The 25,849-nt window shown below is 38.2% G+C and overlaps 1 protein-coding gene across 1 annotated transcript in view; it reads right to left on the bottom strand.

Moving 5' to 3' along the window:
• Positions 1-23,349: 23,349 nt before the first annotated feature.
• The window catches only part of MYOM2 (myomesin 2), a 75,967-nt gene continuing 73,467 nt past the window's right edge, over positions 23,350-25,849 (bottom strand). Inside the window, exon 38 of the mRNA XM_054279108.1 lies at positions 23,350-24,180. Coding sequence (XP_054135083.1) covers positions 23,854-24,180 — 327 coding nt within the window. The 3' untranslated portion in view covers positions 23,350-23,853. The remainder of the gene's footprint in view (positions 24,181-25,849) is intronic.

Below are 25,849 nucleotides of genomic sequence, written 5' to 3'. Positions count from 1 at the left end.
TGTGTTTTTTTTAAAGCGAGGGTTCTGTTTCATTGAACAAATATTATATCTGAATGGAGCCTTGAAAGGATGTTCATATGCTTTCTTTAATTTAATTTTAGACATGTTTAGTGAAGAGAATAATTCAAATTATTTTAACTATCCTTTAGGAATAAAAAGTCTGATTCTAACTGATAGTAAACTCCATTAAACTTCTAATACCTTTTCAATGTGTTATTAGCTACACAAACAAAAAGCTCAGAAGAAAAAACAAGATGTAAAAAAGATGGCTTTATTTTTATCACATTTATCATTTATGTACAATCACTACTTGTAGCCCAAGGCTTTTTTATACTGTTGGATATTCTTTTAATTTGGCCTTCAGACGGGAAAATATAATTAATTGTTGACATTTGTTTCTACACCTGTGATATAAATGCATGCTGTGATTGCTGTCACTTTAGTCTTTGGAACATTTCTACATCCCTAGCAACAAGAAGACACAAAGGTGGTGGTGTTTTGTTCTGTAAAATGGTGTCATGCATTTGTCCCTGTCATTGAATGCATTGTTTACTAACACAGAATGTTTGCGGTTGGAAGAGGCTTTAGAAGGTCACCCAGTGTGCAAGCAGGGTCACCCAGACCTTGTTACCCAGGACCTCTCTCTCCTCAAGGGAGTCAACAGCTCCTCCCAATTTAGGATGATGGGGAAAGCTACTGCAAATACCTTGGACTTCAGTGTCCAAGGGCCAGTACACTGCTATGTATGGTACACAATGAAGCCTGAACTTAATTGGTGGGCACAGGAACACAAGCTATTTTCAATAGAAACCAGTGTAAGGAAAATCACATCTTGGTCAAGTGTTAAAAATATACCCTTAAAAACAGAGTAAACTAACATAATTCTATTTTTTGCTGTTTGCTTATGTGTCCTTGAGAAGGAGCTTAGTGCTTTCTACGTTAAAAGTAAATACTGTGGTGATTTTCTTGAGCCCATAGCCTGTGAACAGCTTTTTAGTGGAGGAGAGAATGAAGTGGATGGAGGACCACTGCTCCTTTTTCCTTACAGAGAGCAAAGCCCTTCTGCTTTGCAAATAACATCTTGAATAACATCAGCCATGGTTAGGTTTATGTGAGTGGGATGACACACATCACTCTAAGGAAATGAAAGAGAGCATCAGCAGGCAGCCTAAATGGCAATGTATTTACTTCTACACTATTCATATATTCATAAATTCACACCAGCTGAGGATCTGGCTCCTGAAGCTCCCTTTCAGTCCAAGAAAGCAAAGTGCCTCATCACAGAGCAACAAACTGCTCACAGTTGGTGCCATTCAAGGTGCAGTTTGCAAAAGCAGAAGTACTTTGGAAATGCTGGAAAAATAGAAAGGACAGTGGTTTCATATCCAGTTCACGGAAATACTGTGCTCCCAGATTCAGGGAAATGACCAGAACAACATAGTGTTTACTGCTAGTTTATAAGACTCTGAGAAAGCAAAAACGTGAATAATTATGTTTGAAAATTAATAATTCCTCTGTTAACATGTATATCATATCGTGAATATCATAGAGAGCAGTTTGTGGAGATGAGATTTTCTCATTTTCATAATTCAAAAACTCCCTTTCTCAAGCAGGCAAGCCACCCGGTCAAGAAAACATGCAAACCTGAAAGAGGCAGATCCCATTAAGATGGATGTTGTTTAACAGTGCAGAAAATATGCTTTGTTACAGAAAAAATAATTTTTCTAGTAAATTATATAAAGTGAAGTAATGATATTGGATTTCTACTTCTTTATCAGGAATTGATTTAATTTACAAGGCAGGGCCAAAAAATGCTTACAGAAGTAACATTGATCAATTATATACTGCTCATATTGTCAGTGTGTAATTTTTTCAGGATGAGTTAATTACTTTTGCCTCATTTTCTGTGCATTCTTAACATCATCGTGCTAGAAAGGATATTTTGACACGGGTTAGATCTTGGAGATGGCATTGAGCAGGAGGTCACTAATTAGTAATAGTGCCTAACAGCAGTTTTGCTGGCTCAAGGAGCAGCTTTTTTCAATAAAAGCCTACCTTTATACTACCTCTGCATGGCACATACATGTGGAAGAGAAAAATATGCAGAAGAGAGAAGTCTAGCTGAGGTAAGTCAACATCTCAGCAATATTTTCCCTTTGCAGCAGGCCAGTACAGAGGCAGTCAGAGAAGAGCTGCAGTATGTGCTGCTGTGAGCTGTGCCAGCAAATAATTCTGAACAGCAGAAGTGCAGAGAACCACTGAGGTGGTTGACACGGTGCTTGTAGCAGTCTGCAGTGGACCAGTGTTCTGTGACACTGAGAAACTTGCCTTTGTCTGCATCTCCTCACCTTCTAGCCCTTCCATATATAAAAATTTGCACTTGATCTATGCAGTCCTGGGCGAATGCTCTCATCATTTATGCTTTTTTTGGTAGGGAAAAAAAAAAAGAAAGAAAAATAAAAAAGAAGAAGAAAAGAAGGTAAATATATAAAGGATGCAGAGAGAGACCAAGGCAGAGAGCTCATAAAAAGCAACTGAAAGTGATAGAGGACAGTATGCTAAGGTCAACATTCATTTAATTAGAGAATTTAGTTGTGTGTCTTTCTTGACAAAGATCTTTCCTCTATTCCTGCAGAAGCTCTGCAAGCAGGAGCAATTTTCACCCATATTAAACATGACAGAGCTTAAAATATCCACCTGTTCAAGCTGCCCATATTTAATGTCTTTTTACTTTTTTTTAAGGTAAATTTATACTCATATTAGCAAACTCCTTTTCCAAATCACCACCTCTGAAATGAGGGGCTGAGAGGATGACAAGAGGACTAAAATTTTCCCCAAAATGGGGAGACTCATAGCTGGTCTGTCAGAAACAGCACAAGTAACAACTTTACTGCAGAACTTCTTCTGGCACTACTCCTACCCGTGGCAGGCTGAGCTTTAGGAATGAGCAGTCCAACGCATTGTGAAAAAGACCATGTTCCTGGGCTTCTGAGCTTGACCATTACCCTTCTGCATCATCCTGTGTGCCATCTTCAGCAAGGGCTTTTGTTCCACCCATTTCCCTCAGGTCTGCTTTCATATAACTCCAGATAAGATCCTCTTGGGCAAGCAATTTCTTGGGCAGAGCACATGGAACCTGTTCCCGTGTGAGAAAGGTTGGAGTACCAAAGCCTTCCCTGGCTGAACTTGTGCTGGCGTCCCTTTGTGCATGGGAGTGGAAATTCAAACAGCAGATTTAAAAAAAGGGGGGAAAGCGGGATCTGGGCAAGGGGGGAGGGAGGGGTGCAGTGGGTGGGCAGCAGCAGGGGACTGGCTGTAGGAAATTGAGACAAGCTAGATGGTTTTTTTGGAGGGCCAGTTTGTGTCCAGGCTCTGCATCTTACCATGAAACTAAATTTTACGTGCCACTATTTTCATTATATTCTGAGCTCTGCTCTGGAGTCACCAGTCTGGATACACTTTCAGAAGCCATCTGTACACAATATAGGTGATCAACACGCTTTCTGCATGGCCAAGATCTGTTCTTTATCAGCTGTAAACAGTGGAAATAAAAATGATTGAATAGCATGCACTTATCTCTGCAGCCAAAATACCAGACCACTGCCTGTGCATAGCCATATATTCACACTTTAAGATACAAGCACAAATATGACAGATTAAAACTTTCTGTGTTCCTTGTTGCCATATGTTCAAAGGATAAAAAACCTAGACAGAATCAATCATCTTTTATATAACCCAAGCATTAATTGGAGTGAGACTAATTAGTTGCCTACCTTTGATGAGAAATGAGAAATTAGTTCTCCTCCTCCTCTTTTTTAAACTGAAAGATTTACTACTCAATTTTAATGACATTTTAAACATTTTCTTTTCTTTTAATTTGTGGTACAAATTTAATAGCGATACCTCTGCAGCAGAAAAGCTTTCTGCAAACTGATTCTGATACATAAGCTGCAACAAGACCATTTTTCAATAAATTCTAGGAGTCAGCAGCAAGCTGAATATAATGCTCTGCTGCGGGTCAAAATTAATAAATTTGGACTATGGATTTAAAATGTCAACATCTGATGTAAATGCTAATAAATTAGGTTATCATTAGTATATCTGACTATACTATCTCCATTCCAATCTCTCTTAAAAGTAAACAAAGAAATATACATTGCAATTTCATGTGCTGACCCAATAAAGCCTTGCTCATTATCACAAAGCAATGAATAAATGTTTCATAAATAGTTTTGTAGGCTTAAAAGAAATGTACTTCATGTGAACTATGTATTAATGGCAAAGAGCGTTTCTAGTAAAAATTTACTCATGTCTGCTGAATGGAAGAAAAAATATCTATACTTTTCAGTGTCATTTGAGGAATGATGCTCTGTATTCTCACTGTGCATGACGTTGGCAGTAGCCGTATTGTACTATATATTGTAGTATATAGCTACAATGTATTGAAATATAAAATACCGACTATGAAATATTCTTCTCTGCTAGAAGTTAATGTAAATGAGAAAGCTGGACCTCCTGAAAATTTTTCTCTCAAGAAAATAAGTGTACAACAATTTTCCCTCACATCATAATGGATTTGAGAGGTTCTAACACAGCTGGTAGTCTGTTGGTACGTCTATTTTATCAGTTAATGGATGATAAATTCAGTAGAAAATGCTTAATGAAAGCTTCATGAACTACCCCAGGTCTCCTGAGGCTTACACAGAACAATTCTAATCTTTCATAGCATGATTTAGTAAACTGCATCGGTGCCATGCATTTCTAGCACACACAGATTTAGTGAACAACTTAGAACTGAAACAAGGCATCATTATTTTGAATAAAAACATGATAGATAGAATTTTATCAGCAAAAATGTACCAGAATTCAAATTCATCCTGAGGAACTTATCTTGAATACTCATTTTCTATTGAGGAATTCTCTTTCCCATAATAATACATCCAAAGTTCATCAACCCTGTGGGGCAAAGTTTTCCTTACATAACTTTATATTTATAGGGAGAAAAAATAGTAGCATTTCTCTGTTTTTGTCTTTTTTACTAATGTCAGTTTAAATCTTGTGTAAAAATTATGTTTGTATACACAATTTTATTTAATTGGAAAATTTTATAATATTACATATGGGATGTATAATAATATATGTATAATAAAATACTGTACTCTAAAAGTACTTTCAAAAGAGAACATTCTTTATGGTGAACAATTGGATATAATAAATGGATTATGCATATAATTTTTTATTAAGAACTAAAAATATAGATTTATGAAGTGCAGTTTTGTTCATACTACTTATACTGTAATTTCAGAAATACTCTACCTAATGTATATTACTACTTAATATGAAATATGCTGAACTTTATCAGGGAGTGTGGTTTCAATGGAATTGTGTGGGTCTGTGTTAGCTCTGGGCCTTGGTCTAAGCTGTTTCCACAATGTCTAAGTATCAGATAATTCATCATCAATGATCTAGCTGCTGCTTAGCCTCCCTGAAATACTTGTGAAGACTTTGCCTTCACAGCATCTATATTCATCTAGTAAAGGTCTGAATAAATATCCTCTTTTTTTTCACAAAATAAATTAGTTTTTGAGTCTCTGTATGAAGTGACACAACAAAGCAGAAATGAGCTGAAGATAAAACTGGACGGTGGATTATTTGGTTATTTTGGTTCCCAAAATAAAAATTTTTCTGTTTGATTTCCCTGTCTTCAAATCAAAAAGGGTAGCAGATCTTGTACAATTTGTGGAAAACTTTCAATTTTCCACTACCTTACACACTCAGCAGCCAAGACACTGTTCAGCATACAGAAACTGCATGATAGAGAGGACCCATAAATTCTCCACCTATTGGACTGAAATTCTGTTGTAAGAATTAAATATTGGTTTGTTCTGACAGGATTTTGCAGCTAGAACAAACCACCACACTGAGATTGCAAGCAACAATGCTGACAACCACCCCGACCATCTCTGTCCTTGGTTCCATCCTCCCCCTTCTTCTGTGTGACCCAATTTCTTTGCCTGCATTCTTCATTAAGTGCCTTTCCTATTGGGGAAAAAATGGCTTTGGGGGAAGAAAAGGGAAGCCAGGGGCAGAGGTTTCCCCAGCTGCAAAGACTGCCCATGGTAGGGAAGCTGAAGACACTGGTGCACATTTCCTGGTCCAACCATCAGTCTCTCTTGCCTCTCTGCTTTCATGTATCTCTTCCTGACAGCTGTTCAGTAAACACACATCCAAATTCAACTAAAATGCAAAATATTAAAATTTTGAAAGAGGAAATGGAGGGAGAATAAGTCTCATGTGTGCTTGGAAAACCAAATGGAAAAAAGAGCTTACTGATTCCTGAGAAAAAGAAAGCTTTGCATGATTAGTGATTTACATAGAAAGAAAAGAAAAAGTCATTTTGATATACACCTACAATAAAAGCCTAATATAAATTCATCACAAACAAAGATATTTAAAATTTACGTTACACAAAGGTCCAAAAAGCCACAGATTATTACATTGTCAAAGATGAGATATTCAAATTTATCAAAGTTTTGTTTATGCTTGGATAGAGAAGAGATACATGAATGTCAAGCAATTACCATTTTGCTGAAATCAAAGAGGAAGTAAAAGCCTCAAATAACACAAACCATGAAATTTTCCACCTTCCTCCTCTCTTTTACAAACTATTCATTCCAATGCAAGGACATTCAGAGTTACCTTTCCCCCTGCATAACATACCGCACTGTTGAAACTAACAGCAAATTCCTCTTCTCCGAAGAAAAAAAGGACATAGGTCCAGTAAAGTGACTTGCTTAGGAACTGTTGAAATATTATCCTAAATGACTAGTGAAAGGACCCTTAAATGACTATTGAATGACAGAGTTCTAGACTGTGGCCCTTGCGTCCACCCTGAATCCTGTCCTGCTCTGCTGGGAGTCCAGATAAGGCACAGCTGGCTGAAAGGTGAGTCAGAGCTAGATTTATGGCTTAATTTAGATGCAATCATTTTAAGGAAGGACCAGTAAATTCTCATAAGTATTAATCAGTCTCAGAGCTCATCAGGTGCTTTTTGACTTTTAGTTGGAAGACTGACTAAAGTGAACCAGAGGGCTGTGGTCAAGCAGAGAGATTCAGAGAAAATGTTACACCTGAGTGAGCCTGCTAATACAGGAGAAGCTTAAAGCATTACAGTTGAAAAGAAACCCAGTTTGAAAAAACTCTGATTGGTAGCAGAAATCAAGCAACTTCAATTAGACTTGCCCTTAAGGAGATGTCTGGAGCCGCAATATGGGTACAAATTGCATTGCATTGAGAGAATACAGAAACTGTCTTTTGGAAACACAAAAATCTACTTTGAACAAACAATAGGCCTGCTAACATACCAAGTGGAACAAATTAAAACTGTCAACATCACAGAAACTGTTTAAAATTGGTAACTTAGCATGACCCTAAAGCGGAATAGAAATTAGATGTTCTGATAATGTTCAGAAAAATGAAGGCAGAGATCGGCAGCCTGCCCTAGGAAACAGCAAAGTTGTAACATGCAGACCCCTTCAATGTAGTGTTGGCTCACCCACACAAAACACAGCTTTAGAAACTTTCATAGGTTGTACAGTAATCTTCTACACAATAATCACCCAAGGAAAAGAAATCATCAGCACTGAGCAATCATCAGATGAGTGATTTATCACTAACCTTCTAAAAATCAGTCATGATGGTCATGAAAACGTCATTTAAAATGCTATGGAATCAATATATAATCTCTGCTGTAATGTAACGTGTAATCAATAAGCATGTAGAGGGTCAAGTAACATACAACCCTGCTGTCTTCCTAGTGCTGTTGTCTGGTTAAAAAAAATATACGTGCATATAATATATATACATATACATATATATATATATATATATGTGCAAATTGTAGCAAAGTAAACACATGTCCCTGGTATGTGTTTTTCAAATTCAGTTTACAAATTGACAAATTTGATAAACAGATAAGAAAATTAAGACTTCCAAAGTGTTTCCTGTATGCACAGCAACTGGTCCCACAAGAATTTAGGAATCAAACAGTTAAGCAGTGTTTTACCTAGTCTTTAGGCATCCCAATGCAGGACAACTAGACTCACAAGAAACACTATGCCAAGCACAGAGCAGCCTAAGGGGGAGAGATGCTGGAGAAAGGGTTTACACTTAGTAGGTGCCCACTAGTACCAGGCAGCACAGGCTTCCATTTGGGATTTGCAATTTGGAGAGTTCTTTGACCCATTTCCCTCTACCCTCAAAACAAACCAATCAAGCAAGTTCTCTCAAGTAACAGCTTTTTGTAGGTGAAATTGTCTAAGATAAGAATCAGGTCTCTGCAAATGCTTTCTGAGGACACAAGAAAAAAGTCAGAGTTTGACAGAGGCAGGCTTGGCCCAGGAGCTTCCTGCTCCCACCAGGGCTACAGTGCTACCAGGTAACTGTAGCATTCTATTCCAGTTATTTAAGCAAATGTAAATGATGAAGATTAGGGAGAAGCTGGATGAGGGTTTGAGGATCATGGGTTTGGTGTTAGGTGTTTCCACTCAGTCTAAATTCCCCATCAGACAACATGGCCTTTTCCTAATCTTTGAATGAACAGCTTCAGGATGGCCTACAAAAGCTGCTTCATTCATTCAAAGTCAAGGAAAACAAAGCGTGAGGCTGCAGCACATTTAATACTGGCCAGATAAATGTAATAATGTGGTATTATGCTGCACTGATATGCTTGGCTGGTTTCTTGCTGACTGGACCACAATATGCTGGAACTGCAGTCTGTGACCTTTCAGGGGTGAAAGTTGTTCCACGGTGCTGACATTTACCCAGGCTTTGTGAGTTTCTGTCTCCTAATATAGTGACTGCTTTATGAGAGGTCTTGGCATATTCCATGGTAAAAAAAAAAAAAGAAAAAAAAAAAAGAAAAAAAAGGAGAAGAGGGCCATGTAAACCAGACTTCAGCAAACTAGGTTACCAGGATAAGGAAAGGAGAATGTAAAAAATCTTACATTCATAAGACATATATACTTACTGTTATCCCCAGGGAGTGGCAGCTTACCAAAAATCCATTAATTTTACAGCTGTGGCTTAAAGTAAGTGAGTTTTACTGCACAGATGAACAGTGTCTGTTCCTTGCTAGGTCTGTCCTAGTTTCACATGATTCATTTGCTACCTCTAAACTTCTGTTTGCCAGTGCTCCTGGCTGCAGATGTTTCTTCCTGTTCTTCCACTTGAATAATATCTGTTTGTTTGCAGCAATTATCTGCAGATGATAAAACTTGAAGATCTTGAGATATATTCAGAAAACTGCAAAATACACAAGGCTTTGACCAAAAGTTCCTGCAACATAATAGATAAAACTTATCACTAAAAAGCAGGCAGCAGAGCAGCCAGGCAGCTTTCACATGCACTAATAACATCACACTGTGAAAGCTGTAGAGAGGATGCTGTTGCTCTGACAGATAATTTTGTCAATAACATTGCTTTTCAGTTATCATTTTTATCCAGCTGAATAGTCATTTGATATTGTTAAAACCATTTTCTTGGATCCAAGATTTACAATTAAAGCAAAATGAGTGTCCGTGCTATTACAATAAAACATAATGTACAACAGAAAAATATGCAAAGCAAGGGAAAGTATATTGCCTTGGCTTGACTCGTGTTCAAGACGACTTACAGCATTTTACTGAATTATAAGGGAAAGATTATTTAGGGCGGGATAATTCCCTAGTGGGGCAGAAAAAATGCAGCAGGTCCCAGGTTGCCCTCAACCCTACAGCCAGAATAAGGAAGGAAAAGAAAAAAAGGGACTTATGCGTGACAGTGACATTACATCTGCCGCAGCAGCCACTCAGGATCACTCACAGCAGCAGTTACATTATTGTAACTTATGCCACCAGTCTGGTCTGATACACAGCTGGCCCAGGGTCATGGTGCTGGCATCCAAAGTAATTTACAGCATCTGTGCACCTCCCCCAAGTCACACTGTGTGCCCTGCAGCTGCAATGAAGAGTTTGCATCATTAACTTTAGAGGCATTTAACTTATGCTTGCATTATGACTGCTGCCTGATGGCATCCTACTCTTCTCTCTTCCCAGGTTGCCATGACAAACTAACAATCTTGATGCAAGGACTAGTTAGTAAATCAGGTAAGTTCCATGAGAATTTAGAGGATAGTAGAATAGCTCTGCCTCCAATACCTTAACAGATAATAATTTTCATGGCCCCTTGACAGTGGCAATAGTTATGACTTCTGCATACTGCCTCATTAGCATTTCTAGGATTCAGCATTTTCCAAAGATGCAGCCATTATTTGATTCATGAACACTGCAGAACTGCACAGAGGATACACATGGCCAAATATTCATTAGCCTAAATTTAGGCACCTGTGTATATGACCTGCATTTTGTCATTATGGATAACATTTAGCACATCTCTTGGCATCATGAGAGTGTTTCTACTCTTATTCTGATAAGAAATCAGCTCCTTTTTCTCCCTTTTGTCTTCACCCTTTACCTAAAACACTTGTTTCATGAAGTTATAAATGATCATTTTAGATGATGAGTTTGGGTTTCTACCTGTGCATGAGTTAAACTGCTTGATTTGTGCATCTTTCTAATGAGCACATGCAGAACTAGGTACTTCCTAGACCTTAGATTCCCCCTCTAAACAGTAAATACTAAAGATCAATGTGAATTGAATTCTGGAAAAATCTTCTTTTTTATAAAAGTACTTCAAGAACATTGGTTTTTTATTCAAAAGCTATGAAAAAGAATGGCTTGCATTGCTCTGGTCAAGAGCAGCAGTATTATGTGACAATTATGTTAATAAGCATATAAAATTTTTCTTTAGAGTAGCAAGCTGCCATTATGGCAAGAACAGCATATTTGTTTGTATAAAGAATTTATTTATGAGTTTACAGCTAAAGATAACAGTTCTGCCATGTTAAGCTTACATTGCATTATTGTATATTGCAGTAAGTAGACTATTATGTGAGCATGACCAAGAAGGCTTCCAGCACAGATGAGGACATTGCTGTACCTGGAAATCAAATTCCCATATGAATGATTGTTTTGGGGTTGGTTTCAAGCAGCTCCTTTTCTAAAAAATCTTGATTCTCACACCATTTTATTAACACATGATGTAAAATTAATCTTATTGTGTTCATAAATTACTAACTATCATTCCTCAGGTTTATGATAAAATTACAACCCAGGGATGCTCATCTCACACCCAGTGGGACTTTCTGCAGCCCATCAGAAAGAAGAATCCAGTGTACAGCTGCTTTCTCTTCAACCAGTTCAGCAGCAATCAAGAGTAATTGATTCTAATAAATTGATTTGCTTCTGTCATGTCATGAAGGAACAATCACAAGGGAAAATGGTGGTGAGGAGCAGACTGCAGTTCTAACAAGGACAGTTCCTGTAGCCAGTCTTTTCTGACTCTTTCCTGACACCTCCAAAGAAAGGGGCTCCATAGCAGATAGCTTGCCAAGTTGCTCAGATAATTTGCCAAGTTGCTCCAGGGGCAGCAACCAACTCCAGGATGTTCTTCTTCGGGTGCATCTGGGGAGATCACACTTGTGAATGATGTGGTTGAAGTGGACAGAATAAGTCCAGATCTCTTGAGAATTATTAAAAGCTCTTGGCTTCCCGTGGCCCTGAAGGGCAAACTTTTCTATTTGCTGCCTCTTCTGGTTCAGGTTCTTTAGCTTTTCTGTGCAACAACCACCGGATTAGAATTGAATTCTTATGTTTTAAATAAAAACTGAGATACTAGCGTCAGTCTAGGACTTCCAAGTCAAAATTATGAGGGGATGCAGTGGAAATTCTGGCCATTGGCAATGTTACATCTCATTGATGGATATGAGGCGTTTTGTACATCTTCTGGCACCATTCAGCCATGATTTTTAGCAGAAATTTGAATTTTATTGTAATAAAAAATAATTAACATTTGTATTTTTACTATGATTTTTGAACAATTTTTATCCATCCTTATCGCAAACACCACTTGAAAGATAAATCATCCTGCTACTGAAGTGCAAAATGATTTAATGAGACACAGCACTGTAAACTCTGTCTTGTTCTCGTCAGCCTTTTTCATTATCAAGGGAGTGCAATATCAAATTAGTTTAACTTCTTGACTCAAGAGAATGCAAAGAGCTCACAAATTAAGATTCACCTGCAAGAATGTTTCAGCACCAGGATTAAATGTGAATGCCCAGTTGACTGATAAGCAGATTTTAGCACAGGCGAATAAAGTCCTTGGGGACCAAACCTTGCCAGCGCCCAACAACATGTCACTTCGTACGACCCCATTTGTTTCAATGATATGACAAGCCTGAGACTCAAAATTTCAGCCTGATGATATACAAAGGGCTGCATCCAGCTCAAAGTCCTAATGATCCCCATTTCTGAATGCAAATACAACTGTACTTGTCACATATCTTTTACAGTGACAAAAGCTTCATTTTGCCTCACCAGTAAGGGAAGAGATGCCTCATTGCTGTTGAGTTGTACACACTTCAAAATGACAGGGTCTCATTCTTTTATTCAAGACCTTGTCCCTAAATCCACGCTCTGGAGAAAGGATTAAGGTATCCCTTCATGTGGCCAGACTACATGGGACTACTGCAATAGCCTTGTAGATTTTTACATCAGAAAGAAAAATCAGTGTCCAGCTTGGACAAAAGAGCTGCAAGCCCCCCCTCCCCTCCTAGACAAAACCAAAACAAACAAAAATGCAGTTGACTAGCAAGCATTAAATAACTTGTAATTTAACTAACCTGTATCTATTCAGAAAGACCTTCTGTCTCTCAGCTGCTATTGAAGCTATGTCCCACATGTAAGTTGAATCTCACTGTTGAAAATTAGCAAGTTGCTTCCATTTTGAATTCTGTTGCCCTTAAGGAGGGTTGCTTCCTCATAATACCTGGTGTTGAATGTTTATCCATTAGTCATTTATCAAGCAACAGAATACTGGACTGTATCAAGCAACTGCTGGACTGTAGCAGTGTGCATATTTTCACATTTTTTTTTTACACGCTTTCATGCATAGTACATCATATAACACACAGATTTATCTGTCTGTAGAGGTATATGTGCTGTAGACCCTCTGAAAAATGTATCCCTCTACTGTATCTAGGGAAGGATATCCCTGACAAAAATTGAGATTTTTATGGTGTATTAGTCACCATGTAGAAGTACTCACATTCTCTTAATTTTTTAATTTTAATTTCTTTAAATTTTGACAGAGGCACAGGATCAGTTAGGTTGGAGCAGATCTTCAAGTTCATCAAGTCCAATCTTTTATCAATCACCACTCTTTAAACTAGACCATGGCACTGAGTGTCATATCCAGCTATTTCTTGAAAGCTTACAGGGATGGCGACTCCACCATTTCCCTGGACAGCCCATTCCAATGCTTTATAACCCTTACCATGAAGAAATTCTTCCTGTGGTCCAACCTGAGCCTCCCTTTTTTCTGCTTGAGGCCATATTCTCTGGAAGAAGAGAAAAATCCCCACCTTGCTACAACTTTTTTCCAGGTAGTTGTAAAAAGAAACAGATGGGACAAGTTACAAGAAATCTATTTTTTCCAAGCTGTTTTGTCAGAGTTTCCTACATTCCAACATGCTAATTTTACTCCAGGTCACAACCTCAATTTTTTAAGAGCCTCAGTTACCCAGGACATTTCTTTCATGACATTTCTTATGCCTGAAGTGCAATATCTTTTCTCTGCTATCCTATCTTCATAATTTTGCTTTTCTGTGAAGAATTTGAAGACTGATCTATTAAAGTTTTTTACTATAAAATGCACTTCCAGTAAATGATAGCTAAGGTTTTGCCTCTCTGGGTTGAATAGGAATACTGCAGCAGTTATTACCAAGTTTCTCCGATATGATTCATACTGCACAAGAGTTTATGCACTCAATCAAATACTGGTAAAAAAAAAATGGAATAATTATATCCCATCTGAAATTAGCCATCAAAATAAAATAGAATTTATAAAAAGGAAAATAAGAGCTATGTGAAATAGCTTCTCTTTGTCTTTCAAATTAGATGTAGGTTAATCACCAAATCATTTATTATAATTCAGAAAAGTAAAGAAAACAGAGCAGAACTTAATAATCAGAAAATAGCAGTTAAAATATGCACCTTTTTTGTTTGGTTGGTTTTTTTGTTTGTTTGTTGTTGGTTTTTTTGTTTTGTTTCAAAGGTGAAGCTGCAACTCTTCACAAAATAACTTATGGCCCCAATGGCAAGGTAATGAAAACAAAAGAGAAGTTTGAAAGCAAAGTACTTCTAGGGGTAAGAAAAACATATTCTAGATTCTGGAGGTTTGTTTTGTACCATGTCAGAAGAGCAAAAGAGACGTAAACACTGAGGTTATGGCCACAATGAGTCACTGAATCGGGGTACAGAGAAGCAGGGACACTTCAGTGAAACTGGCAGGTTGCAGGATCCCTTATTGTTTTTTCTGTTAAAGATTTTGGCTCTAAAAAACCAAAGCAAAAAGCTGTATGCAACTTGACAGATGAAATCACTGCAGAGAGAATACTGATAGCTGTGCAGCTCCTGCTCTGCCTTATATGATATCCATCCCACTGCCAGTCTACCAGAAATGAACATTTAATCAGGTTATGTAGCCCAAACACAATCTTTATTTTGTGGCAGCTCTGTTATTGGTATCTGAACAGCTGGTATAGAGAAGAAACTCTTCAAACTGAACAATTTCCAGCTAGCACCTCCTCAGACAGAAGAGAGTGTCCCACTTTTCACAATGAATAGCAGGTTCAGGTCACCCTACGTATTAAGTTTAGCAGGTCCAGTGCTGCTCAGAGATCCTGAGAAGGGGACAGCAAGGGCTGGCTAGAGCTTGATCTGTGTGCACAGAACCATCAGACACTTTTACCACTAGGAAATCTCTACTCATGCGCAAACTAAAATTTACCAGCTTGGCCACATTTACACAGGTTTTGAAGAGGACAGAGAGAGACAACTTTCTTCCTCAGATCCCCTTTCCTGCTCCTTCTCCATTCAATCTGTCATGAATTTAGATCACTCAAAAGAATTGTGTCAAAAGTATTAGCAAAAGCAATTTTAATATGAGGCTGTAAAGCTGTGGTGTAACAAAGTTCCATGACAAAATTCAATTTTTTACTGCCACAGGTGTTTACTGTACGTGACCTGGTGGTCTATCCAAAATCCATTTGAGCTCTGATTCAAAACTTATGAAGAAAAAAGTCTGAGCTAGTAATTCAAATCAAAGTTATCATATTGCAAGTTTATGCACAATATTGGTTGCCACCAAAGTTCAGTCACTGGTAAAAGCTCTCTCTGTCACAAGTAGAAACCTGGAGAGGTTTCCCAACTCTGGGGGAGATCACCATCATGTAGCCATGCTGCTAAGCAGGGAGAGCTCAAAGAATGCTCATTTAGGCTGTCAATATTATGTAAGGGTCTCCACACTGTGGGTCAAGCTTGTTACCATGTGAACCAGATTCAGCTTATGCTGAAAATGATTGCTCCAGCAAGAAGGATAAGCAATCCTCCAGAGGTTAGCCCAATCTCTAGGGATTGTGTACTGGTGTTATTCTCAGATTCATTCCTGAAAGGCAAAAGCACTACGAGTCTTGGTTGCATTTTTCTGGATGGATTAACCCTTAGAAGCTCAACTTGTTTAACTGTTCAGACTAAAGACAAAAGTCTATTTGGCCACTCAGAATGTCCCCGTCTCTTTAACATCAAAATATACGATATCTGAAAGAATAAAGACAGATGTAAGGAAGCTGCCAATCCTGAAATGCCTGTGGAGCATCTTTAATTACAGTTTGAGGCCTCAGGAGGAGACTTGGGAGCACAGTTACTGTAAAGTCATTAGCCCATGGCATTTTCAATTAAAGCTTGTCAGGCCCAACGAGATGTTCTCTGATGGAAAGGGAATTACTAGCTATGTTCTTTGGAATGAAATAGTCATATATTTTGGCATCAAATGGACATGAGGCCTGATCAGAGCCCATCAGAATGTATTGTGCAGAGCTTGGAAAATGATGTTTCTGAATCTTACTACTAGCAGGTAAGGATAAGCTTCTGAGAAGGGAAATCATGGCTAATTAAATGGGTTACAATACAGGTGATTTGATGTCCTGATTCCAGCTGGGATAAAGTTAATTTTCTTCTTAATAGCTTATAAAGTTCTGTGTTTTGGATTTAGTTTGAGAATAATCTTGATAACACACTAATGTTTTAGTTCTCATAGTACTTACTCTAAATAAAGGACTTTTCAGTGTCTCATGCCTTGCCAGCAGGTGTACAAGAAGCTGGGAGGGAGTGTAGCTAGGAAAGCTAACCTGAGCTGGACAAAGGGATATTCCACACCAGAGAATGTCATGCTCAGCTTACAAAACTGGAGGCAATTAGCTGGGGGTTGCTGATTGTTGCCCAGAAAAGGTCTGAACATTGGTCAGCATGGGGTGAGTAATTGTATTGGGCACCAATTGTTTCTCTTGAATTTTATTCCCCTCTCTTGCTCTCACCCCTTTTCATTAGTAGTGCATTTTTTCATTAGTACTACAATTATTATTAGTAGTAGTAGTGGTATTTCTTTATTTTTAATGATTAAAATGTGATGATATCAACACCCAAAGTTTGCCTTTTCTTTCCCATTCTCCTCTCCCAGAGGGTGAAGAGCTGGGGGAAGTGAGCAAGCAGCTCCATGGTGCTTATTTGCCAGCTGGTGCTAAACCATGGCACTTAATGATGTAGAAGACAGAGAGGTCTGCAAGAGATATTCTCTGATTTGTGGCAGGACACTTCAGGCAGTGACAAAAGGATGGGACACAGACTTCTGTCATATGAGTAAGCCTGAAGAAATAAGATTCATAGGAATTTAACTGCCTTTCTAATAAGAAGGCTGTGCATGTAACACTCGATTGTGTTTAAAGAGAGCACAAAAGCAGGTTTAAGATCTCACAACAGAGTGAAACAGGTTTGCATGCCATGCTTAGAGGAAAAGGTGCATCTGAGAAAAATTGGAATCCCATTGACAAGTCATAAATGCCAGACCGCAGCAGCAGGGGATATGCACCAAGATAAGCAAAAAGATCACACAAGAGCCCAACCTGTTCCTGAAAGGTCAGAACATAACCTTTAACAGCCAAAGCTGACACAGGTGTTTACTGTACGTGACCTGGTGGTCTATCCAAAATCCAAGAAAATTAGGAATTTTAAGGTTTAAGCCTGAAAAGTTATCCCGCAGATGAGTTCAAGTACAAATGTGCCAATTAATCATAACACATTTTCCCCTAAGTTACCCAAAAATTAGTGGAAAGATAATCATTGGTTAATGATAATAAAAAAGCATCACAAACAGGAAATTATGTTATCACATACACATTTCATGTGGCTACTGGTGCTCGGACATCTCAGTTACAACCTCTGAGAAAATTAACCAGTGCTAAGGCATCAGCACTGAACTTAATCAGCTAGTACTTCTATTTGTTTGGACTGACCTTAGCAAAGCTTTGGTGCAGGTCAGCTCACACACTCCTAAACAGCTCTGAAGTTTGATACTGAAGTTTGTGGTGGGCACTAGAAGATGTAAATGTGGTACGTAGAGGGTGTTGGTCTAGGGAATAGAACAGTAAGCCTTGAAAGCAAGGCTTATTCCTTGAGACAGTTTCTGCCATTAAAGCAGGATTAAATGACAGAGGAAGAAAGATCATACCAAGAAATCACAAAACCTAGAGAGTAACAGAGCTGAACAGAAGGACAACTGGAACTAGTTAAACAGAAGACTAAGGCAGACAGATTCTAGCCCAGAAGCAGGAGTATTCAGAGCTTTTGCCAGTTACTGAGCTGCCTTGGGCAGAGGAACTTGGACTTATCAGAACCACAGAATGGTGCTTCTCCAGCCAGAGGGTGTGTTTTGCCAGCACAACTGAGAAACTGCACAAGGCACATCTTATGGGCTTTGCTAAAGGACACAAACAGACCATGAAAGGCTTATGGCATCCATTGGTTGAGAAGCTGCCACAGAGAGGAGATGAGCAAAAGTAGAAACAATTCCTACACTAACAGCAGCATCACAAACAATAAAAAAGTGGGATGAAGACCTACATATTTAAAAGGCTTGAATTGAATGCAATGTCTTCATAAAGGCCAAGTGATGAGAATCAGCTATAAGTTGAGACCAAGTGACTGATGGAAAACACAAATGCTTCCAGAGACTGAAATAAGATGGATATCACAAAGAAGGCAGAAAATTACAAGAGTTCAGTAGAGGAACATGACCTGTAAAAACACACCAAAAATTCTGGTATTAAGAAAGAAATCTCTAAATAGATTCTTCAACTAAGGACCTAAATTAGAGAAAGATGGTGCAGAATTTATCACACCTGACTTCAAACATCAGCCAATGCAATGTCTCCCATCCAAGCAGTTTATACAAAGCTCCCTTTACAGACTGTGTAAAAAATATATTATTCATCTCACTTATTTGAGAGACCTGCTTTAGAATGACATGGCTTGTGCCGTACTGGTACTTGTTTCTCTCCACTTCCAAGACGGGAGTTTCAGTGATTAGCTCAGATGGAGACATCTGCATGTGGCCTTGTAACTCCAGCCAGGGAGTTGTCTTGTGTTTTACCTCCCATTAAGCACTGTGCAGGAGGTTGATTGCCATTTTCATATGTGGAAGGAATTTTTTTCCCAGGCAGCTAAAGTGGCACATGACTATATGGGGTTCTTTTTCACATACTACCTTGCAATCAGGAGGGCTAGCTTTGGGTTGATTTACAATTGTTGGATTGGCTTTTAGTGCAATTCTTTATTCAAAATGGTCCAGTGGAGGTCACCAAGCCAGCACACTAAAATTTTGATCACCATTTGAACTGTGATTTAAAATGGTAAAGAGCTGCACTGGCTCAGTCTTTAACAGAAGCTGTAGTTCTTTCCATCTGCCTCTCTTCTCCATGCTGTGTGCACCAATGTCATTGGATGGGTAATGGCTTCCCACAGAGGCCCTCAGCAGGGTGGAGGGCAGATTCACTCTTGGGATGTGATGGTGTCTGGTGAAATCTGCATTGGGTAACCTTGATGGATAATTTAGAATACCATATGAAAGGCTTTAGCTGCAGCTATTAACCATATCACTTCTAACTGCAGTAGAGTGTCTAAATCTCTTTTACCTATCAGATGTCAGCTGTACAATATGAATGTAACAGAGAAGAAACAATAACATAAAATGAAGTTACATTAACCTAAAAAATGGCACATGTTTATTACAAGTTAACAGTCCTTTACTGCACCCACAGGAAGTTGAAATGTTCACAAACAAAATTACGTGAAGACAAGTGCACTATTTTTAAAATACAACAGTCCGATAAACCTTGAGCTACCTGAGGACAAAGCTAGTACTGAGAGTTACAGACACATTCTAATGAGGAATTAAATATTAATCTAAAAGGCTAGTGGTAGTTTCTTACAGGTCTTGACATCACTGAATCTTGCAGAGGCAGTACTGAGAGCTAGACCTGTGCTCCTTGCTCACACATCTCACGTTAATTTTAAATGGAATAATCCCTCCGTAAAAACTGAATAAAAATTGTAGGGCATGGGCCTTACAGTATTGGAAACAATGTTGTGGAAGATGCTAAGTGTGAGAGGCTTGCATTCAGAGCTGGAACTCAAATCTTCCTTCATAAATATGGTTGATACTCTGGGATTTTCATATCCTAAGGAGAACACTTGATCTAAAATGAGTCTTGCAATATTTTACAAGGCATGCTTAACCTCTTAATGTGTGTCATGAAAAGATTAAGAGGCAGCGTTATTGCTTGCAAAATCACCTGCTATTTCCAGGAAACAGTCATTTGCTGGACCTGTCCTTGTCACTGGCATAAGTATAATGCTTTTAATAATCTCCCATTGCCTAAGTGATGTGTTTGCATCAAAATGATGGATATGCTATAGCTGGCAAAACTTTTAAGAGCTACTTATTTCTATCTTGTTCTTCTGCTGCCATCTAGAGGTTTTATTCTTAGATTCACAAAAAAGAGAATAAAGTGCTTTATTATATTGCAAAGTTGCCTTTAAAAATTGTCTGCACCTTAACATCACTTAAGGTGCTATTATCACTGAACCTCTGTCTCCATACAAGAGCAGATTAATGAAGTGTGTACAAGCTTTTGAGCTGTGGGATGCAAGTGAGTCTTATGGGCTGAAGTGAGATTTATACTAGAGGCAAGCACTGTCATAAAAAAAAAAATTCCTCATAAAAAGCACCTGTAAATTGGCCTTAGGAGGAATTTTCATAAAACCTGTTTTTCAGCAAATAAACAGTAACATATCAAAGCAGCCTCAAAGTAAGCAGGTGCTTGGAGAAAAGGCAGCCTGGCCAGCCTTGCAGCAGGATGCCAACGTGACAGGCACAGCCAGGACTTTGGCCCGTCAGCACAACTGGCTGACATCTTCTGTGCCTCCCGTGACAAGGCAGTGATGCTCCATTTCACGCTAGCATTGCCCAGAATGGCACAACACGGAACTCAGACAACACAAAACTCACCAGTGAGACAGAAAATCATTCTAATAGAAACATTTCTTCTTAAAGGTAACAGAAACAGCCTGTTCACCACAATGGGCTCCTGGCTTTGTAAAAATAATAGATTTACATGCAGTATAAATGAGTCCATCTCCCTTGACCTCAGTGTGAATAGGTTAATTTGGCATCAGACCTTCTCGAGCAAATCTCACCTTCTTGCTTTGCCCCTTCAAATGTTTATTAATTAAACTAATGCTAGCACCAGGTCTGTGGAGGGCAGGTGCAAATGCTAATGTACCTCACCATGTATTTCATCTGAATAGATTACCAGAGCATCCTTTTTGTCTCTTTGATATCCATCCGATTTTATTGCCCCTCCTGGCAACCAGGAGCACGTTGACTCTGAAAAGACAGTTCCTTTTAAACACAGTTGAACCAATTCATTTCCTGGAACTGATAACAAGATTTTTAAATGTGTACAAAGGAACCAAATGTACACTGAACACTGAAATATGGGAAAGAGTTTCTAGGAAGTCCTTAGCCTTTAGAATACAATGTTCCTGTGAATGATAATTTCTGTACTTCAGCAGAGGATTAGCTGTCATAATAAATTATTTCTGTTTGCCTGGAAGGAAATAAGTGAAACTTCCTTAACTAAGAAGGCCAGCAAAAGGTACAGCAGAGATGAGACTAACCTTGTCTCCTGTGCCCAAGGATACCTCTGAAAAGCTGCCATAACATGCAGTAATTTGATAGTGTCAGCTAAAATTAACCTGTGTACTGTAGAAGGAGATAAGAATAATATTAAATTCCTGCTGATACTCACTTTGTATGCTATGGAGACTGGCTCTGATGTTTTGTGAGCCTGCCATAATAAGATTTTGAAAATCTTAAATACCTTTAATAAGAAATTAGAATAGAAAAGAAGAAAATATGATTTATTTTGTTGAGACTTGCTGAAGTTCTTGTGATGATGGATTGCTATGAAAATATATTTTCTTATTTTGACAGATACTAAGAAGGTAAATCCTTACTTTTCTTTGTGTCCTAAAATCTCCTAATTTAACTACTTCATATTAGTACCATGTTCTTCAGTCATTAAACATCTTGGACACTTTCATTCAACGACCAGATGCAGAACGTGGGTATCAAACCAGTTTTCACCCCAAAAAATTATTTTTTATCACCATTCAGTATAATTCTTGGATGTTTAAACTGTATTTAAATATAAACTCACTGTTCATTGGCTCTGGGTACAAAAATATTTCAAAAATATTTTTATTTAAAATCAAATCATATTTTAATAAAGTGTAATCAAAGGCTATTTCCTTTCCAGAGCTGGCCTGTAGTTTTGTATCATGACTACTTACAGATATCAGTGAGTTGCAAAGGAATTTTGCAGTTCCTGGAGAATTTGAAACTACAGTGAATCCATCCTCATCATTACTTGTTCAAACCATCAAGTTCCTAACTAGTTTACACTACTATGCCCTCAATCCCACCTTGACTACTGAAAATTAGGATAAAATTCAAGAAAGGGAGAGAACCTCTCAAATCTAGCATTTAGCAAGCTCATGTGAGAGTCAGGATGCCTAGGTCTAGTCTCTTTTTCTTCTGTCTCCCAGATGTGTGCTCCAACCTACTGCATCTGACAGATGGTAAGTTGGTTTCTCATTTCATCTGCTTTTCATCTTTCTCCAAAACAAAAACTATAGTGGTTCAAGTGAATTGGGTTCCAGACAAAGCAATGAAAGGTCTGTGCCAGTGAAGTGAAAATTGAAAAAAAATTAAATAAACGAAACCCTGAAATTAAATTTGTTCCAAAACTGTCAATTTCCTTGGGTTTTTTCAGTTTGTCTGCTGCGGGGGGAGGGAGGGAGAAGTCAGAACAATTGTCTCTATATTTCCCACACTTACGATCAGAAGCTGAAACTCAGAGTGAAAGACTCAACATCAACTTTCAGCAGTGACCCTCAAACACAAATTTCTAATCTGGTCACTTGCTCCGAACTCTTTCATCCAGTTTCTTCAGTGAAGATTTTGCAGTGCCAATTCTTCATGTGACCCCTCATCCAAGCTCCCATCTCTCACAATGCTCCCTTTTCATCTCATTTATCCTAGAGACTGGAAGAAGTCACAAGAGAGGAGGGCTGCCTTCAATGCCTATCATGAATGTTACTTACCATTAGATCTCTCTGCTGGAAGCTGCTTAGCAAGGAACAAAACTTCTTCTAGGTACAGAGGTGGTATTTACTGAACAGAGAACCTGATCCGAAAAAGCCATCCCTGCAAACACTCAATAATGTATCATATGAGAGATATGTGAGCAACTGATGCCAATCCTATTTGAATGTTTCACAATAAAAATGTGTTGGATATTTTGCCTAGAAGATCATCACTTCACACATGGAAGAGCTCCCTTGTTCTTTTCCCTGAGAGGAGAATCAAAGACATAATTATTTTAAGTGACTGAATTTGTATATATATCTTCTGGTGCCAGTTTAAACTTGACCTGTATTGTAAAAAGTAAAATTATTGTTGCAAGTGCCACCCAGTGACTATGATTAACCATAATTTGCATTCTTTATTGAAAGTCGATAGTCTGCATGCTACCAGCTGTGAAATTGTGCAATAAGCAATAATTAAACAATGAAGAAGAGTAAATAGAACTAGTTAGGCATGATTTGGAGTAGTGAGTAGCAAAGGTGAATTTTAAAGTTTTATTAGCACAGAGAAGGAAAAACAAAATACAACCATGTGATCTATGGTTCAGTGAGTAAAGAGTGAACATTTGTAAAAGTCTACTAAAGTCACACTATTGATAGAACAAGAGTATCACTACTGAAGCAAAACTATTCACTAAACTTACAGGACATTAAGGGCTTCAAAGCCCAAAGGACCATCTCTGAATATCTATCTAACTGCAGTTCACCACCTTTACTGGCAGGACATTTGTTCTCAGAGGCTTGTTGGGTTGCTTGGAATTTGGGGGTTTTTTTGCAGAGGATTGACAAGTGTGAAAATAAAAGTTTACTGCAGGTTTGTAGGTTTTGGAACTTGCCATTTCATATGGGAACCCCTGGCAGGAATTTGTCTTTTCACTGTTTGCAAGTCTTACTGAATCATATGCATTCAAAATGAGATTGTTGCAGATGTGTACAGCCCCACTGCACAGCTACCTCCCTAAGCAAACTTAAAAACTCAGTTTCCCTTTGGACATTACCAACTAATTTTGTGTGGCAATAGCTCAAATACAGCTCATGTATTCTATACATTTGTCAAACATAGAATGAAGCTTCATTTGTTACAAAATCTTCATTTGCCCTCAGGTTTGAGGACTTCTTCTGATGGTGGTATTGGCCTAGGTTTAGCAAGTTGGCCAGGCTTAATTTCAGGCATTTTTTCACCATGTCTGTACACACTTACAGTGACATCCACTGTTTCCCCACCATACTTGTTCTTGACATGGATGCTGTATTTGCCTGAATCTTCTGAAGTCACCCCCTTGATGGTTAAACTGGCGTATTTCCCCTGTTCCAGTGAATACGCATAGTGCTCATCAATTTCAAAGGCCTTGTCATTCTTGAACCAAACCACTTCAGGGTCAGGATTTCCAAATACAGTACAGGTCAGATTCAATGTCTGAGGGAGATAAACAGAAGTTTGAGATCAGTGTTTGTTTAACCTCTGTATTATTTTTAGGCATTTTTTATTCTTAGCTAATTAAACTAAGACATGAGATCGTATTCTTGAAGACTGAAAAGTAAAGTCCCTAATATTTATTCTTCCTTTGATTCAGACTTTCCACCATCTCACCAGTAACTGTGGTACAGTAATAGCCTCAGGGTTGCAGTGTCTGAAGATGGTAAGTTGGACTGTCATTGCAGTCCTGCCTGCAGGAGACTCCTGACAACCCATTAGTCTGACATGAGGTTCAGGCAATGATAGTTTTAAAAACATCCTTGAAGCTTCCCTGTACACAGCAGGGAGGAGAACTGAGCAAATCTTTTCTGACCAAGGCCTCCTGAGGTTATTGCTTGAGATGATTAAAAAAAAAAAAATCACTTAAAAATAGAATACATAACATGAATCACTGGACATCGATTCCAGGTGTGGCTGACTGGAAAAGTAGAAATACTTTATGAAGAATAAATAATACATAAATACTGGTAAAATGCTCTTAAAATCATAGAATGGTTTGGGTTAGAAGGGACCCTAAATATCATCTGCTTGCCATGCCCCTGCCATGGGGAGGGACATCTTCCACAGGCAGGGACACCTTTCACTAGACAGGGCTGCTCACAGTCCTGTCCAACCTGGCCATGTGTTACATGCATGTGAAGCATATTCAGAAAATAGCTGACATTATCGAATGGACCATCCTGGCAGCTTAGCATTTCTCAAAGACTGAACTGAGATTTGAGGAGCTTGCAAAATTTTCATGAGGATTCTTCCAAATTTTTATACATGTACTGCTGAACCCAATTTTGACCACCCTCTAAGTGTATGTGTGTAAACTTCATGTATTTAGGTACAGTGATCACAGAAAAAAAAAAGGGAAGAAACATCTGAAAACTCACTGCACAAAATTAAGCCCTAGATAAAGTCACCTTAAGAATTCAACATATGCGGCATTGTGTTAGGAAAGAGAAGAAAACAGGAAAAAATAAAACAAAGAAAAACCCTACTGTAAACAACCCCAAACTGACAATTTCTACCAGAATTGTTCCTAATATTCTCTCCACATTCCCCTTCAGGGAATGAACATACTTGAGGAATGTTTTTCTTGATTGACGATGACTGTATAGGTGTGATATAACTCAGAGTAAAAATAAAACAGGAAGAAGTTTTCAGTGATCAAAAGCCACATATGTTCACAAATAGAAGTGGTCTTTGACAATTCATGCATCTGAAGTCAGAATGCTGAAGGAAGATTTACATACTAGGGGTACAATATAGTGGCAAGCTAAGTCAGTGGGTATTCTTGAAGTGATATTGTGTAGGAGGCAAAGTTAACTAACAGCATACAGGAACTAGACTTACTATAAAATATTTAAAGGACTGATGAGGCAAACACAAAAACAAAATTTTGGGAAAATAACCTTGTGTCTAATAGACTGAGTTTTATTTTTTCAGTCCTTTTTGTAACATAAGCAACATTAAATTACTATTGCTTTCAAAAGTGATGTCATTTAAGAGAAATTAATAATTAAATCATAATAATTAATCAAGTCTCAATAAGTCGGTATTAAAAACTTATCAGATACATTCCACAGTCATTTTAGATAATTTGGGTCTATTCTACTAATGA

The sequence above is a fragment of the Melozone crissalis genome, unplaced genomic scaffold, assembly GCF_028551555.1.
Source record: "Melozone crissalis strain CALT ecotype California unplaced genomic scaffold, PUWL_Pcris_2 ptg000027l_1, whole genome shotgun sequence".
NCBI classification, from domain to species: Eukaryota; Metazoa; Chordata; class Aves; order Passeriformes; family Passerellidae; genus Melozone; species Melozone crissalis.
The sequence above is the reverse complement of the archived record's forward strand: the minus strand, read 5'-3'. Positions and strand labels throughout refer to the sequence as shown.